Genomic DNA, 18,703 nt, shown 5'->3' with positions numbered 1-18,703 from the left:
ATCAAAGCTCTTACAAGAAGGAAAGGAAAACGAGCAATTTTCAAGTTGTCATGTCAGGTTTTACTTGTGTGTTTTTTTAGGTCCTCTTCTAGACCCCAATGAATTTTACATAAGGCCTTGAGCGTGACTGGCTTTGAAAAAGCACTCTATCAATTAATACTGAGAACTCTGTTGCAAGAGAACATGACCATTTTACATTTGTCATTGATGTGGAGGAAGCAACTCAAAGAACACTTGAAATTGGGATCTTTTTAAAGCAAGAGTCTGCACAGGAAAACATGTCAGAATGCAGCTCTACTTGTATTTCTCCCCCTCTTACATATACTGACTATATTGTTTGAAACATGCAAGTGCATTTTAATATTAGTCAGAATGTCTCTGGTTCTTATCATATAATCATATCATAGGACGGCTTGGATTGGAAGGGTCCTCAAAGATCATCTAGTTCCAACCCAACTGCCATGGGCTGGGTCATCATTTCACTGATTTGTGTGTATGTGAAACATACACACAAAGGGAATCTGGGTTCAAGCTTCATAAACAGATTTAACTGTGAAGGGCTGAAGTTATGATGGAAAAAAAACCAACAAAAAACATATGAAAACTGCCAAGAGACCTTTTCTGGTTTTGAAAGGTCAGATGTGTGCTTGGGATCAGTCCCCACTGAGAACATATGGACCACTGGGAGCACCTGTCATCTACTGCCCAAGGCAAATAGTGAATCAGTTATTGTCAAGTAAACTTCTGCATGTGGAGGAAAGGCAATCTTTTACGGATCAGGAGACACATACGCACAGCAGCACAGCAAATTTTTACTTCCAGTTATCAAAATGCATGAGGATGAGAAAATGGCAAGTCCTGAAAGACAAACAGCTAATGAAGTCACATCCCACGGGAAGTGTGCAAGGCCGTGCTTTCACTGAGTGCAAACAGCTTATCAAGCTCTGTCTTCTAGTGCTAATCCTTCCACCCTCAACCGAGGCTTCACAACTGGTTTAATTACTGCACTGAGATAGAATATTAATGTTTTCAGTAATGGTCCAAGTCCTGCTTTAATTTTCACTGAAACATTCAAGCACTTGTACTGTGAGACACATATTTAGCTCTAGGCACTGCAGTGTCCCATTGAGGAACTAGCAGACTCCATCATACTTGATTTCATATTTATATGACATACAGTTGTAATTTTGGTTAAGTTTAATAATTTGTTTCATTGAGGAGCTTAAACTCCTTACAGCATAACAGGCTTACCATGCAGGTTATATCTGAACTGCAGCTGGAGTATGTACTAACAGGGCTGCAGAAGGAAATGCAACGTGATATTAAAAAGTTGTAAGAAACTAAAGCAGCTAGTAAGCTGTAGGGTACCAATTTGCAACTAAAACAAAAGCCTGTTGACCCCAAAGGGCAATTACTGCCCATTGCTGAACAAAACATCACTTTGTTCTGAGGCTGTTGCTAGACACCTTCTCAAATGAAGGGAAATTCAGGTGCATCTGACTGTGCTGCCTCCACTGAACTAGCTAGTTTGCTGACAACATGGTGAATGTTGAAACAAAGCATGAACCAAAGTGACAAAAGCCATGGGGGTAGGAAATGCCCAGCCTGCACCTGTGGACTGAGTTGCTGCAGAGCATCTCTACCACTTGGCATGGGACTGTGCAGCACACTGAACAGCAGCAGGTAGCAAGACAACCAGCTTTTTAGCCACTCTTTGCCCCAATGGATAGTGCCCTCTTTTTCCTTCAAGATGAGCAATCATGCAGAACTTAGGTACGTCTTCCTGTCAAACAAGGAATGCATGTGGCGTTAAAGCATCTGACAGCAGGGCTCATAACTGTGTAGACTGATGATTAAGCAGTCCTATTGTCAGTAACATTCTCATCTACAATAAAATTTATTAGTCTTAGCTTGACTCCTGACAACACAAAACATCTTTGCAAGTCAGTACGAATTAGCAGAGTTGGAAAAGCGTAAGACTCACTGCGAAGCCCCAAGCTAAATATCTCAGCAACTGTGCCTAATACATTATCAGTGACATTTTGATTACAACACCAGAATAATTGAAGCAGTGGCTTCCAAGAAAAATTTGTGGACATCGTACCGTAGAATTGTTAAGGTTGGAAAAGACCATTAAGATCATCAGCTCCAACCATCAACCCATCACCGCCATGCCCACTAACCGTGTCCCACAGTGCCACATCCACACGGTTCTTCAACATCTCCAGGGATGGCAACTCTTAAAAAATGCACTCCGCTTCCATTAACACTAAAATCCAACACTTATTTCCACTTGCAAAAAAGGAAGAGATTTTCCTATCACATATCAGCCTCTATGTATGAAAACAGATAGAAGTATTTCATCTGAAAATATGCATCACCTCCGTAACTCATAGAAGTGAAGTCTAAACCATGTCAATAACAAAATGTTCATTACACGCATTAAACTGCAGATAGACAGCTAAAAATAACAGTTTTACATCAAAAATGCTGCTATCCACAATTTCAAATCAATCCTTCTGTTCTCAGTAACAAGGCTGAATGTGTCCCAGAGCAGAGTATCTGAGAACCAAGGCACCCAAGATCATTAATATTTCATTAATACTTCAATAATCCACTGATTCTAAGCTGGTTTGCAATTTCTGACTGTGCTGTTTGGTGTGTTTAAAACCTGGATATTTTCAGGCTTGGCAAACAACAATTCTACAAGAGCTTAACATATCGTGGCTCAATGGTTAGAGAGAATTAGAAACCAGTCTTTTTTTGTTTTATTTGTTTTAAATTCATCACTCTGACTTGTATGACCTCAAGCAGGTCACACTCTCATTGACACTTAGTTCTCACTCTATTCAGCATGTGGGAGTGACAGTAGCTTGCCTCAATGCAGTGCTCTGATGCATAACTAAATAGCCATAAAGTGCTCTATGACATGGAAAACAGTATTAAGGTCACTGACTGACTAAAAGAGAAGTAAAATTCAGGCACTTCCTGGCACATTTCATTGTTTATCCCCTAGATACGCAGCCAGTGGAGATAACTGCTAGTGGCTATCTTCCCATACATATGAATTTCAGCAAAATACTTACAAATTTGTTCCCACTGTTTCTGAAAGCACAAAGCCCTTGTGTAGGCTACTTAATATAAAGACTGTGGAAAAATTAAGTAAATGGATAGAACCATCAGAGTGCTATTCATTGTCAAACTATTTGTAATAAATGTTTCTCACAGAGCGCAGAAATTGCTTTTAACTCTTGGGCTCTTGTAAAGAAACGGTGGAAGTGATAATCTGTGTAATTACAAGCAGGGAATATGCTTTCCAGCAAAGATCATGCTCCTCTTCTCTCTAAAAACTGATTGCAAACATTTCAGTCCACAGTCCAAATTACCTATGCTGTTCTAGAAAGCACCCTGGATCTAAAATGATTCCTCAAGCTCGTTCTGCTTGATATATAAACTATGCAGAAGATCATCCAAATATGAGTGTTTTTCAACTGATCATAGGATCATAGAATCACTCAGGTTGGAAAAGACCTTAAAGACTATCAAGTTCAACCACAACCTAACCAGACTATCCTAAATCCAACAACCCTCTACTAAATCCCTGAGCACCGCATCCAAACAGTTCTTAAACACATCCAGGGATGGTGACTCAACCACCTCCCTGGGGAGACTATTGCAGTGCTTAACAACCCTTTCTCTGTAAAGAAGTGTTTCCTGATATCCAGCCTAAACTTAACATGGCACAACTTGAGGCCATTTCCCCTCGTCCTGTGAGGACCAGTGAGAAAAGACCAACCCCGCTCTCACTGTGAGCACCTTTCAGATATTGGAAGAAGGCAACAAGGTCTCCCCTCAACCTCCTTTCCCCCAGACTAAACAGCCCCAGTTCCTTCAGTCACTCATCATAGGGCATGTTCTCCAAGCCCTTCACAAGCCTTGTTGTCCTTCTTCAGACCTACTCCAGCATCTCAATGTCCTTTCTGTGCTGAGGTGTCCAAAACTGAACACAGTACTCGAGGTGAGGCCCCACCAATGCCGAGTACAGGGGCAGGATGACTTCCCTAGTCCTGCTCACCACACTACACACTGTATAGGGATATAAAGGGGAAGTTTTTATGTCAGGAAATAAACACTAAATTTATTGTTTTAAAGTCACTGTCACAAGTGGCTTTGAGGTAAGACGAAGGGAGGCAAGGGTAAACAAGATAGACTTCAATGTTAAAAGGCTATTAAAAGCCTTTCCATCACCATTGGCATCGAAATGTGGCATTAAAGAGGATCAATATTCTACAAGAGAATGTTACAAACTGAACAGGCTGTCATGAGGCTTTCTTTGCATCACATGCACAACGGTTTATTATCTGTCACTCCAAATAAACAGAGAACCTACCCTTGAATATGCTGTTGCATACTCTTCACTATACATAACCATACTACATACTGCAACAATAATTTGACCTAGTATGGACAGACCAGTGTGCAAACTGAAAAGTCATTACGTTATTTCTAACCCCAACACACACTTATCTAAAGAGCATTTCCCATTAAACTTACTTAGAGTTTTTTGCACAGGTCAGACAATAACTGAGCTCCTAAGCGAACACTGTAGTTCAAAAGTGGGTTTGGTTTCTATTGTTTTGATGTTGCTGTTGTTTTTAAATAGAAAAAATTATTAGAGTAACTGAATTATATACAATTCCTTTAAGATAGTATCTGTGCAGGTACTGGCTCAACTCCCTGAGGAATCAACAGTTACTTATAACGTTTTGAAGCTATCTGATACCGAGCAGATAACCACACTCTTCCTTGTATTAGTCATCCTGGTAGTTCACTAAGTTTTAATTATTTCTGTGAGCAGAATCCCGGCCCCATTGACTTAAGCGCACTCATAATTCGGCCTATGCACAGACACCCCACACAAGCTGCACATATCGATGAAACACAGACTATACTAATGAGCAGTACTTCTCTTGCAGTGATGCAACACACCTGTACTTGAGCCACAGAACCTGTGACACTATTACACGGCCCTGTTACAAACACTCCTTTGCCAAGGTCATCTCACCTGTACTTCTGAATCGGCATCAACATGCTGGAGTTGAAACCAGGTGTCTCTGTTGTGATACTTCTGCAGATCTTCTTTCTGAATAGCTACCTTTCCTGTAAACAAAACAAACCAGAAGCACAGTTTAAGATATGTTATAGCTCCCCTAGAGAACATTTCCATCAAAAATGCGTTTAAAACACTGATGTGTTACTCAAAAAATTCTTCAAAACAAGAAAAGATTTCTTCAGAGCATTTTTTCTTTTTTAAGCACAATACATAATTCTTTCCCATTAACACCTTTTTCCACTTCATATTAAAAAGAGTTTAGAATTCCTAACATCATATTCACATCACAGACTGAAGCACTGCACTGTGTTTGGGTTTGCAAGCACGCCTGTAGTAAAAATATTATTACTTCTTTGACACGACAATTAAATGTGTGGTGGAAAAGGATCACAGAATCACAGAACTGTAGGGGTTGGAAGGGACCTCTAGAGATCATCGAGTCCAACCCCCCTGCCAAAGCAGGCTCCCTACACCACGTCACACAGGTAGGTGTCCAGGAGGGTCTTGAATATCTCCAGAGAAGGAGACTCCACCACCTCCCTGGGCAGCCTGTTCCAGTGCTCAAAACTAGTTGGAGGTTGATGGGGAAGGTGTTTGTTTGAGATTTTTTTATGCAGATGCCTGTAGGAATCCAAAATAAAGTTCCAAGCATGCTGTTATTGAAATACCTGTTTATAAACAGGTCAGCCACCCTTACCGTGGCTGCCCTCCTCAGCATCTGACATGGTTTCTGCTCTTACTTCCACAAAGCTTCTGCCCCATTTCTCCCAGACCTTGCTCTCTCTGCCCCCGGCACACTCCTCCCCTTCTCATCCTATGCAGATTACCAGATCCATCTCCTAGTAAGCTTTACACTAGAGATTACTGTAGCAGATTAAATGCACCACAAATGCAGGATTAGTGATTGAAATTACTTAGAAGAACAGTAAATTATACAGACCTACAAAGCAACATGGCAGAAAGGTTAAACATGAAACATGGTATGAAAGAATGCTGCTGAGAACCTCTGTAATGATGGCTGTGTATTTTCACTGCTATTGCTTGTATTCTCCAACTACACCAGTATGTGTGTAACCTAGTTCCTCTAAAACACTTGGTCAGAGGAATATGTTTTAAAGGCATGACTCTTCAATAATTACTGTGGACTTTACCTGAGACTGTTTATTTTCAGCGCTTACTATCCTATGTCATGCAATGACATATAGTCATTATAGTCATATAGTAACCTATACTGTGCTCTTTAGTCTCCTGCAGAAATCCCTCACCTGACTGCAGGGTAACACACACTTCACAGGTGTGTGCTGCCAGTATCTTCCAATCACTTTCACCTCATCTCCTCCCCCAAAGGGAGGCTCCTTATGGAAAGCTCAGGGATGATTTCAGCAACATCAACACCTGCACAGAGCTGAAAAGGTGTGACCACTGCTTCCTCTTCTAGAGGGGGTCCACGAACTTGGGATGGCAAAGCCAACCCAGGCAGGTCCGACTGCATGATCAGCCAAGTAGGCAGCACAACAATCTGTGCCTCCAGCTCTAAGAGAGTTAACGTGGCAGCACAACTGTTTTGATTAGGAAACTGAAGACTGTTTGCTCTGCACACAAGCAATTCTTATTAACTAGTGAAACTTATTGGCCAGGCTGGATGGAACCCAGGGCTTTTCTCTGCATACTGAGTGATCCACAAAGAAGAAAAATCTAGTGGGAAAATGTATGTGTGTTGGTAGGGGTTGGTGGAGAGTAAAGAAAGGACCTATACTTCAGCTAGTATAAACATACATAGAAGTACATTACGGACTGGGTGGATGGTTTAATCTGTCCTGTTTAACAATTCTATGCATAGCAGCAGCCTACAGAATGTCTATTTATAACTCTCAGTCCGTAAGGACAACATCCACACACCTACCCAAGACACGCTTTGGCACCACAAGGTTCTCAAAGGCCCAGTGCCAGCACTGAGGACAGTTGGGTCCCACCCCATTCCTTATAGCCTTGCTTGGTCTTCCAGTTGGCCAACACAGCAGCTCAAACAACTTCTGGGCTCAAAAGAACTGGGTTACCTCTAAGCAAACAAGCACAAGCTGTCAGCACCTATCATTTGCACTGATACCACATGGCAAAGGCCTGTGGTTCTCCTTGAAGATAAATCTGATGCCAGAGGTCCAAAAGGTTTACTGCCACTCACTTAACAGGACTTTTTCCCTTTGAGATTCCTCAGCACGCTCCCAAACTCAACCCTATTGCACAACACTCCTTCTCAGAACCTGGGCTGCTGCCAGACAGCAGTGACAGACTCCAAATCTTGTCTCTGAGTCAACCCATCATTTATGCTGGTTTCCTCAGAGCCATCCAGGGCTGCAGAAAGCTTGCCTATGTTAGCTCATGCTTTTAGACCCCTCCTTCCACTACCATGCACTTTTGTCCTTGCAGCAGGCCAGACTGAAACTGCTGAGGGAACCAACTTCAAAAACACCAAACAACAAAAATAAACATACTGGAGGAAGAGAAGGTAGGAGCAAATAAGTTTCAGGGGTCACGTGTGGGCTGACACATAGATCATTTCAACCAACCTGCTTGACAACCAATGTCATATTGACACAGTGGGAAGCTAGTTGGGGGGATTAGGTTATTAATTTGGGCACAGAGGCAGAAATAAGCAGCAGAAATGGGTACAGATTTCTGGCCTCACCTCCTGAGAAAGTGTCATGAGCACAGTGCACCCTCCATGCCTGTCCCTCACTGGAGTTCCAAATGCTCTTCCCAGGCAAGTCAATGCAGGCCAATAGCTTGCCCTTGCACTTCTCTGGGCTTCATTAAGAGCTTAACATATCCAAACCAAGACTAGCACGGCATTTGTAACTCAGCTCCAGCACTCTCCATTCAGTCGTAACAACCTTCTCTCTGGGCAACGGACTGGTGACAAAAGGACAAGGCAATAACTTGAGGATTACACCTTTTAATACTCTTTTGCAGATCTGCAGTGTTTGCCTCACAGCTGAGGGATCTGAACACTTCTGCCAGCTCCTAGGCTAACTAAAGATGTATGACTTTACAGAAAAAGAAGTCAGATTGCAATAGGACTAGAGTTTGTCATTTTAAAAGGGCACAAGGTTCTATCTGAAAAAAACACCTGACATTTATTTTTACCGAACCCTGAAAAGACAGCATTTCAACAGCTCCAGAATCTTCTTTGAATTATCTTGAGATACTTACACACTGAAAACAATGAAACTTTGCATATGGCTGCCAAGTGAACAGAAGCAATAAAAAGCAATGCTTTTTAATACAATATCAACATTGTCTGTAGTATTGTTAATTATATATATTATATATGTTTTATAGCAAAGACTTAGGTCTGAGTCACATGTTAAGAGGTCCCAAATGCCTAATTGATTCAGACTTCTCTAATGTCTGAGTAGGGACTACTTCACCTCCTATGTCCTGCAATATCAGGCAGTAAGAGGTCATGGGGGACAGTTCAGAAGTTGCTTTCTGCTAAGTACACAGACCGGCTATATCACTGAATTCATTTAAAATAATTGATCTGAGGCAAGGAGAATCACTTTCATCAGCTGGAAAGGCTAAGGACAAATCAGAATTGATTTTAATCAGCATTTTAGGCTGTGAATGGCTTCCATAACCTTGAAATCTCCAGCCAAAAAGCACTGCTAACTATTCCAGACTATATGGAATTTTATAACTATCCTTATAAATGATTATTTGTCATGAAACAGAAAAATGTGAAAGTAAAAAAGGGGTGGATGCTTGCACTGCTGAAGAACTCTACAGTAAATTTGCTTACTCCCCCCGCAACATGGAAAAATATTGATATAAGTCATCTCTCTAGTTGAGGATTAGGAAGATGATAATGGAAATTGGAGGCAACAGAAGGTCAAAGAGCTTTTGAAAAAGCAGTACAGCTCCTTCCTGGCTCCTGTGTTGTACACCAAGAAGAGCAAGTACTACCAGACCACCATTGCTAAGAATCAGTGGTAACAATGGCAGGACACTTACAGCATAGCAGCAGCATAGCCTACAAAGAGAGAACTGAGGTAGACTACACTCATAACCCTGCTTTCATCTGAGGTTTCACATTTTTGAAAGCTCAATTTTGTTTTCCTGCTTTTATGATCATCTATTATGCTAAAAGATATCGTGAGTGCACCCTAACAAATGATTCTCATGTTTATTTTAGGCTTTCCACACAACTGTAGAGAATCTTCTGAGGATAATTCCAGTTTGCAGTTTTCCAAGACTTGTCACTGTGGGACACAGTCATCTGTTTCCTTTATTTCATTAGTAGCTATATTTATACCACGCCGAGTAGATATCATTCCCATGTCACCCAGCAGTACACCACAGAAATAGTAAACCAAGTTTTGACTTCTGCTTAAGCAGAGGACAAAGGGAACAGTTTTCTACTACAATACTGATCTCTACTTTCCGTTTATTTGAAGATCTTTCCCCCTCTTACCTATCAAGAAGCATTGGTTAGCAAGAAGATTCTTTTTCAATTTTCCTTTAAATCCCCAAAAATATTCAAATGATGATGGTTCACCTATATTTGGCAACAATTACCCAAAAGAAATAGACAGCTGGCTTGTAGGGGAAACTCTACAAATGACCTCCTCAGCCTTGGAAGTGCTTATTAACAAAGGCACAGTCACCTATAATATGCAAACCTCAAACAACTTTCAGTTCCAGTGTGTTCTCACTCTGTGAGAATGTCTATCAGCTACAAATTTGATTTCATCTAATTTAGCCCAAAGCGTCTAAGTTTAATTACCTCCGCAGGCACTTTTTCCCCTCCTATTATCTCACTTCATCTCAACTAGTATTAAGCAAAGTTACAGCCTGCCAGAATACAGAGGCCCCAAGACTTTCAATTTGGTGTACAGCACACCTAATAACCTCTATAAATTGACTTACAGCAGTGAGTTGTAGTAAATGTAATTAACCGAATGACTTATTAATCTTCTCTCTGTTAGCTTTCTACCCCTGCACTGAAGAGCTTAGGTATGTGACATCCATGGTGTGGTTTTTATACAGTAAAATTTTACACCCACAAGGACTGCAACCAAACCTCCCCCTCAGCCAGGAGTAACCTAGGTGTATGAAAGAAAGTTCATACTCCCCAGTGCAGTAACAGAGGCATGATTTGATCCAGTAAATTTCTTTCTTTCCCTCAAAGCTTCATAGTAACTTCATTTTATTCACTTCTGGATCATGCTTTATATAGATGTTAGCAAGTCAGTTACATGCATCTGTTACTAAAATAAATGAAGTGCTGGGGAGCAGGGAGCTGCTACTCCTACTCTGTGATTTGAAAACAAACCAAAAGAGTATCTACATTTAAACAGAATTCACCTTTACTTTCAGTAGTACATTTCCTACTCAAGGCATCTCAACATTCTATATACATCGGTACACCAAGCTTCAGCCACTAACAGTCAAGTCACACAATATCAACAGACAGCTTAAGGCTAATTTATTTGCACAGTAACTGTATACTTCACATTTTAACTAGAAAAATCATATTTCATATCCTCTGAGATGTGCATTTCTTCCTTATATTTGCATTTCAACTGGTATCCAAAATTCTTCCGAGATGCAGTTGTTCCAGATCTGTATTTTTAGCTAACAAAATCCTACATGACTTAGCAAATTACTGTTGGGGAAACACAAATGTTACAAACAAACATGCAAACTCAAAGATATCTTGTATCTCAACAATCCTCCCATCCTGTATGCCAAAACACTTCAGTATGTTCCAAAAACATATCTGCTACACGTGTTCCAGTTTCTGACTATGTCTGCTTCTCCTCGGAAGTTTCTATCAGAGGTTTCAGGGGGTTCTTGTTTGTCATTGTCTTGCCCCCACTCCTTCCGGTTTTGGTAACTTAAGCATTCTCATCTGTCACACACAGACTTGCATTTTGAATGTCAAGAACTTGTCATGACAAAGCTGTACTTCATATCTGAATAAATAAGAATATGCCCACTCTGAGCTCCAGACACCCTGGAAAGCAGTGATGCAACATCAAGAGAAAGTTCTAGCAAAATTAAATAGTGATTCAAAAGGAACTTTACTAGGCAGCCATCTTAAGAAATAAAAATCACTACTGAAATTCTCACCCACACACACATTCTCTCTCTTTGCCTCTTGAAACCCGCTCAAAAGCAGACAAACAAACAGTGCAAGCAGATGTCTTGCACATACCATATCACACAGGAAACGTAGGCAAATCCACAAGCTAAGTAACACCAAACTTAAAACTAGTCATCCTAGATGGAACACAAAACTCCCAGTTCTCTTCTTTGAGAAAGTTCACTGCTGGATGAGCATGTGTAACTATGTTTTCTTCAGCAGAAACGTCTCAAGATGACATAATACAACAATCAATCTCTATAATGCAAACAAAGGGCCCCTATTCATAAGATTCAGCATTTCAGCGGAGAAGAGCTTGTTCCAGCATTAAGCTAACCAGGCTTTTTCAGCAGGGACCGCTTCCTAACCTCCCTTACTCAAGTCTCCTCAGGAAAGTCTCTAAAAAGCCCTCCAGTGTCAGAGTTTCATTATTAAAATGGGAACTAAGGAAACATGAAGAAAAGGAGACAATTTGCACTTTTCTGTTGGCAATTTCATGGGTCTGGCTTGTGCCAAGTGTTCAAAAACCCCTGTTTTGAGAGAAAGTAAAGCCTTTAGCAAGAAAAATACCAGCCCGTGGCCTGCCAACTCATGGGACACTGCAGCTGCAGAAAACTATGACGCATATGAGATGAGATGACTTCAACATGAGAAACCGAGAAGCAGAAAGAAAGGTGGTATTGCCTCCACGTTACAAGAAGAAAACTGGAGATCAGAGAGACCAAAAAGCTTTCCCAAAGCTCGCTCAAGAATCAGACATTGGCCTCCTTTCTCCCCAGGATGCATACACCAGAGCTAAACATTAATGTTCAGTTATCTCACCTCCACCCCAATACTTTACCTAATGCTTTTTCTGCAAAGTATATGCATGTCCAACACAACTAGGAATTCTTCCTGTGTAAAAGCATTTTCTCAGGAATAGACAGTTTAAGTTGCTACCACATAGTTCTGCAGAGTAAAACTGACTTATTTCACTATGCCTGAAAGATGGAATTCTTCCGTCTTAAGTGAAGTGCTCTCGGCCCACAGCTTTGTCTGTTACTGTACTGTATTTACTTATTTATCTTTCACTGTGCTCTTCCTCAGAAACAAACACAAGTTTTACCTCAAGAAGCAAAGTTATAAGCACCAAGCACCATAGTAAGAATCTATAATTTTCAAATTAAAGGCAAAAGGCATTCTGGTGCTTAGGTAATACAATCTGCCAGCTGGAAACCCTCCTACTAAGGGAACCTGGATTTAGACTATATTTTGAATTTTGGTAAAGCTTTTAATACTATTTCTCGCAGTATTCTTGCCATGTGCAAAGAATTCCTTAGTGGGTATGTTAAATATAAAACAAAGTTAAACAAAAAGAAGCTAGCAATTGCATGACATACTAGTATGATGTAAAAACATATAGAGACCAGCATCACTACCTTAGGCATATTAACATTACTGCTTTTTATAGCATTATACACACTATTGCTCAGCATCAATTTCCTCACCAGGAGTTCTGACAAAACATACGCACATTACTGATAGCTACAGCCATATAATACTATATTTTTTTTAATGACAGTCAGGCACAACTTCAAATTTAAAAATGAGAAACTGAAATTAAAAAGAAAGGAAAAAAAAAAAAAAACACAACAAAACAAGCAAGCAAAAGTGATGCCCCATCCCTGGAGGCATTCAAGGCCAGGCTGGATGTGGCTCTGGGCAGCCTGGTCTGGCGGCTGATGACCCTGCACATAGCAGGGGGTTGAAACCAGATGATCATTGTGGTATTTTTCAAGACAGGCCATTCTATGATTTTATGAAAAACAGTTAAAATAACTTCAAATGGAAACTCTTCCTCTCAGAGATAATTATTAATCTTCTAGAGGTTTTTACAAGACCCTTATCAGTACAGTGATATATTTAGTCTTATCTAGTTTGCTGCATGAGAAACACAAGGCAAATAATATCTGGCAGACACCCTGCCCAAAGTAAGCAACAGCTTGCTCTACATTGCTTATAAAAACCTGTCACCATTGTGCTGCAAGTATCTACAACCAGTATCTATTACTCTGCATCTCATTACTGCAGTCATAGTTTAACAGCATTTAATGTAGGTAACTATAGTGAGCCCTATAGTACTGCAAGAATGAAGACCCTGCATTTAAAAGAATTTACAGTAAAAAATGATGTTGCAACATTTAGGTGGTGGTTTATTGACTACTTTGATTAAACAGCAATCTGCTTTTGCTGTCATAATAAACAGCATTTATCTCCCAGCCTTCTCTGTGTGTAACATCCAATGCACTTTAGTCATCTGACAAGAAGGAGAATACTGAGCATTATTTACCACTGTCACAAGGGAGACATAGCAAGATCCCAACTGTTAAAACTATTTATGATCTAAAAGTCCAAGAGAAGTAAGCTATAGTAAAAATAATAATTGATATGATCACCTACCTATGATGGAATCCCTTCGAAAAACATCTCTGTCAAAAATATAAAATGACAGATGGCGAAAGGTCCGAGGAATTTCACAGTAAAAGTCTTCTCCATAGAAGGGGCTGGGTAAGGAAAAAAAAAACAACATACAGATACACACACACAAAGAGAAAGAAATTAGTGTTGGTATCCTGGAGAAGCCAGCATCCTTACATTTCACACTTAGAACATCGCACTGGACTGCGATGGTCACTCCCACCCATGAAGGTACACCTTCAAGCACCATTCCAATTCTGCTCTTCCAACATACCTTAAACTACCACAGAACAAGGTTTCCTAAGGTGAAAAAAAAGAGAAAGTCTTTGTTTCTATTTGGAAAAACAAGAGCCCCTAAGAGAAGTCGCTAATTCAAAGACAAGTTCAGTCAACTGGTACTAGCTAAGGTTTGCAGCTGACTAGATGCTCGTTACCTGGTAGCCCTGCAGATCTATTACTGCTTGTTAGGTTTTACAGAATAAGTTCTTTTAGAATAAGACAAAATTTTAAAAACATAGAAATGAAAAGCCCTATCTCAGCATGAAAATCTCTTATGGGGCTTTCTTTAGACTGTACCAATTTAAATGGGGGAAAAAAAAATCTCAGACCCCTAGAAGCAATCTTTTCAGTTCCTTTCTATCCAATTATACGGTTGAGGAATTATTTCTATGAACTATAAGCATATAGCAACATTATTTATTCATTGACAGGTCTACCATTTTACCACAGATTTTTAATTCCAAGTCACTCATGCTTCAGTAGATCTGAATTGGTGGATGCAATTTGAGTCATATAGACAAATACAGCAAGTATGGCAGAGGTAAACTTAACAATAAATCTCACATCCTAAGAAGCTCAAAGCCAGGAGACTTTTTCTTCCCCTTTTAAATACAGACCTCTTTATTGGCTTGGCTAGGCATGAAGATAAGAGATAGAACCATACTATAGATTTTACCATTACTGAAAGCTCAAAACACAGTAAAAACATTTTGGTGGAGTCACTACTCCATCAGCCACAAGGAAAAACACACTGGATAAACATCAAAGCCAACAGTGTGCCCACAAGTCTAAAACTCCCCACTGAAACGGTCTCCCATTCCCTGAAATAAATGCATCCAAACGTAAGTCAAGGCACTGTGACCCACTTAGTCATCCCTGCTGTGAAGACGGAGGAGAAAAATCTAATGGTTGGAAATGGCAGATGAATGCTATATTCATCCCATCCACCACCTCCAATTCACTGCTCTCAATTAAGTCATCTTCACTCATTCTGCTCAGCGATTTTATTTGGAACCAAGAATTCAGCAGCCACTGTTCCAGGTACAAAATGCCCAAACTCTTTGAAACAAGAAGCTTCGACTAAACTGACAGCTACCAACTACCCCAGAGGCCACACTTCAGGCAGCTCCAAATTCCCATTCAATGCACATGGTGCATGTTTTTATGCACAGGCTTAACCCAAAGGGGTGACAGAAATGCATAAACATCACCCAGATATTGAGGGCATTATGCATGCAAAACACTTGCATCGTTCAGAGCTCTAATACTCTGTTCATCCATAAAATTGCCCTTTCCGCTGGAAGAATACGACAGATGAACTTATTCGCTAATGATCTTAGCGTGAAATGATAGTTAATGAACTGTGGATTATACACCCATTTCTCTATCAAGAATGTTAGAGAAGCTTCAGTTTATTGAAAATACGCACACACACACACACTATAAAGCTTACTTTAATTCAGCTCAGCTGATTCTGAGGAGAAAGAGCAGGGAACAGACAACAACTGGGTTCTTTGGCAAGTCCTCTATTAATCATTGTCACGAGTGCTGGTCAGAGGCAGAAGATAATCCACCTCCACACCAAAGCGAAACACACACAATGCTCAGAAAAGCAGAATGGACAACAGGAAGTGTCTAGTCCAATACACGGTAACTGAAAGAGACTAATTACCTAATAGAAGAAATGCTATGAAATCTGAATTAGCCATGCGCAGATCACATCTTCTCACTTGGCTTAAGCCCTCCAAGATCCCATAGCCCTTTATAGCCTTCCATCACTCATGTAACACCCCTGAGTCACACTGCATTCCTAATAAAACCAAGCATGTCTCCAACTCAAGTACACTCAACTCTCGGTTGGGTAATTACCCAGCAAAGTTTTGACTGTGAGGAAATATTAAGATAAATCTGATCCTCACCCATCTTGATTTGTGGAGCTCTGCAGAAATAGTAACTTTTGTCAGAGGGAATCTAAAGTAACCACACAAATGCTCTGAGCTTCCAGTTCACTGTGTGCTTAACCATTGCTATCTCCCACCCAGACCCAGAAAGTAAGAGGCTGCAGCAGGCAAACTCCATGGTTTATTTCCCAAGCCACATTACTGTGAGCACGAAACCTAGAGCTCCAAAATGTTGTTTCCCCCTCCAAGAGAACAGATAAATGACTCCCTCTGTCCCCCAACAGCCAGTTAGTCAGACAGCTTCAGTAAGTACTTTTATTTTGACATGGCAATTAATAAAAAACAGCAGCATCTGCTTACATAGCCCTCAAAGCCTGACAAGACCCTCCAAAACAAATACCAGAACTAACCCCGCTGAAAACTCAGGAAACTTGCAGAATCAAATCAGTTCAGATTCAACCTCCAAGTTCTGAGTTCAGATTTCATTGGAGACTAAACATATGCTCATAAGAAACATTATTCATTCAAGGAGGAGAAATAATGAGGGTACCCCTCCCTTGACCTCACAGCACAGGTTGCACATCAACATGGTCACAGCTGAAGAAGACTAGCATTGCCATCAGTTCAGGATATAACAAATAGATAACAAACAGATAAAGGGAGCTACTAAGGACAGGATTTTACAAGGACTGAAGTGGAGCATGTCCACTACAAGGGGCTAATCAGACTCTTTCCATGCTGAACAAAGATTATCCAGTCCAACCTACCACCAACACTTCCTGACTAAACCATGTCCCTCACAGTACCACACCTATATGTTCCTTGAAGGGAAAGTGACCCAATCACCTCCCTGGGCAGCTTTTATACAGTGCCCACCACAGACACAGATGCTACGTAATCTCAGAAGACTTTCTGTAGGAGCTTTGCACCTGCTGTGACAGAAGATACACAAAGCTTTGTTGGGAAAAGTAAAAGCAGTGAAGTAAAAAGATGACTGGTGCAATAGAGGGAGCAAGAATACTGTGGAATCAAATCCAGAAGGTTCCCTCCATGTGTTGTTTCACTCATCCGGAAGCCTTTCCCAGTTAAGGTATTTATTTCTGAATCCCCCCTAATGCACTGGTGATGGATTTTCTCAGGAGAACACAGGGAAGGGGAAAAACATATTACTGTGCAAGTAGAATGAAAGCAAGTAAGGAAGAGAATCTTCATTACAAACACGATGAACAGGAACTTAAAAGAAATAATTCAAATTTGGTTCACTTTTACGTGTTTTACTGAACTCCAGAGGCAGACTTGCAACTTTAATTCCATACCCTACAACATCTACCAAAACCACTGCAAACGGTATTGACTCGATGAAGTCTCTTCTTCTCAGTTAATCTCAGTGCAGAAACATTTATTTGGTTTTAGGCTGTGCTGCAAAACCACCCCGTGCTCATTTCTCAATATCTTAAGACTCACTAAAGCGGTTTTGTTTTTGTTTTGGCACTGGCAGTTCAGTGGATGAAGTGAATGAGTTGCATGATGAATAATAATGAAACCCCCTCAAACCAAAATTCTTTGTGCATCGATTTTTTTTTTTTAAAGTGCTTTTTTTTTTCGCTTGGAAGTAAAGACTATTAACATGCCACAGACAACTCCACATCCTCTGACTGCTTCAAATGGTTTAGAAATACTGGATTCATCCTGCTGCATGAACTGAAGACCAGAGTTCACATCTCAGTGTGAGCTGGAAGCAAAATCAGTCTGTACAAAGGAGTACGCTTGCTTGTTTCTACTACTAAGCCTCTCCTATTGCTTGGCTAATATGTTTTACGCTATGCTTAGCAGCGTTTGTAAAGGGATGGGGGTGGGGAGGGGAAAAAGAGAAGAGAAGGTTTATTCAAAGCAGGAACAGCCAGCCAAATAAAATGTGAATACACTTCAGTCTCCTACTAGACACAGAGCTACAAGAAGACAGGCAAATAAGACAGGATCTTTAGAAGCCCAAGTTGGCAGATGCGATGGCCACTTCCTTACAACAACTTATTAAAAATACCCAGTATTATATTTGAAGCACAGATTTGGCAGAGTGCACACAGCAGGAAGTACGTGGCACAAAAGGCAACATCCAAATCCAAACATACCACCTATGCCCATTGTTAAGAATGCAGACTGCAGTCTTCCAGACATCCGCTAAACCCAAGCAATTTTTTTTCTCCCGTCGCCATGCAGACACCCAAATGGCAGCACTGCGTTAGAGCCACAACCAGCCCTACTACACAGAGCAAAAAATAACGTCGTGCGCATTTTCTCTTCCCTAATATCAGAACACGGAGACAGACACACAAGCTATAGTTACCGTCCTCACTTGACAGTTGCTGGTTTGGCTCAATGAGGCTTACAGGGATTATGATAACTTTAAGTAGCAGCCGTTTGGCCCCCAGACACCTCCCAAAATATTCTGTAAGACGACACAGGCAAACAACAGAAGTCACATTACAGCTGCATTGGGGTTTTTTTTCACTTTTTTTTTTTTTTTTTAAATGGCTCAAAGCAGCCTACAGCACCAACAATTGTTACTCATATGGGTGGCTTTTTGTGTGAATAAATGCTCTCATTCATAAACCCTGCCTTGGTCTCAAGGCTCACTTCATTCTCCTCCTTCCATTAAGTCCTGCTTCCTTTCCTGGCACCCTTCCCAGCTGTATTACTTCCCTACATGACCATGCAGTCCTTGCCTTCAACAATAACCCTGACCACGGCCTTCTATCCCTTCCCTTAAAGGCTTGGGATGCTTCAGAATTGAAATCTACTCTTAATAGG

General features: G+C 40.7%; 1 protein-coding gene across 6 annotated transcripts in view; it reads right to left on the bottom strand.

Annotated features, from left to right (window-relative positions):
- RASA3 (RAS p21 protein activator 3) overlaps positions 1–18,703 on the bottom strand; it is a 145,867-nt gene that overhangs the window by 55,631 nt on the left and 71,533 nt on the right. For 4 of the 6 annotated variants that reach the window (XM_085552399.1, XM_085552385.1, XM_015849528.3 and 1 more), the window contains exons 3-4: positions 13,698–13,801; positions 5,066–5,160 (exon numbers count right to left, since the gene is read on the bottom strand). In XM_085552399.1, the coding sequence (XP_085408525.1) occupies positions 5,066–5,160; positions 13,698–13,801 (199 nt within the window). The remainder of the gene's footprint in view (positions 1–5,065; positions 5,161–13,697; positions 13,802–18,703) is intronic. The other 2 variants (XM_085552405.1, XM_085552417.1) reach the window with 1 other exon arrangement.

The sequence above is a fragment of the Coturnix japonica genome, chromosome 1 (genome assembly GCF_054131305.1).
Source record: "Coturnix japonica strain WE chromosome 1, WE-NBRP24, whole genome shotgun sequence".
Classification (NCBI taxonomy): domain Eukaryota; kingdom Metazoa; phylum Chordata; class Aves; order Galliformes; family Phasianidae; genus Coturnix; species Coturnix japonica.
The sequence above is the reverse complement of the archived record's forward strand: the minus strand, read 5'-3'. Positions and strand labels throughout refer to the sequence as shown.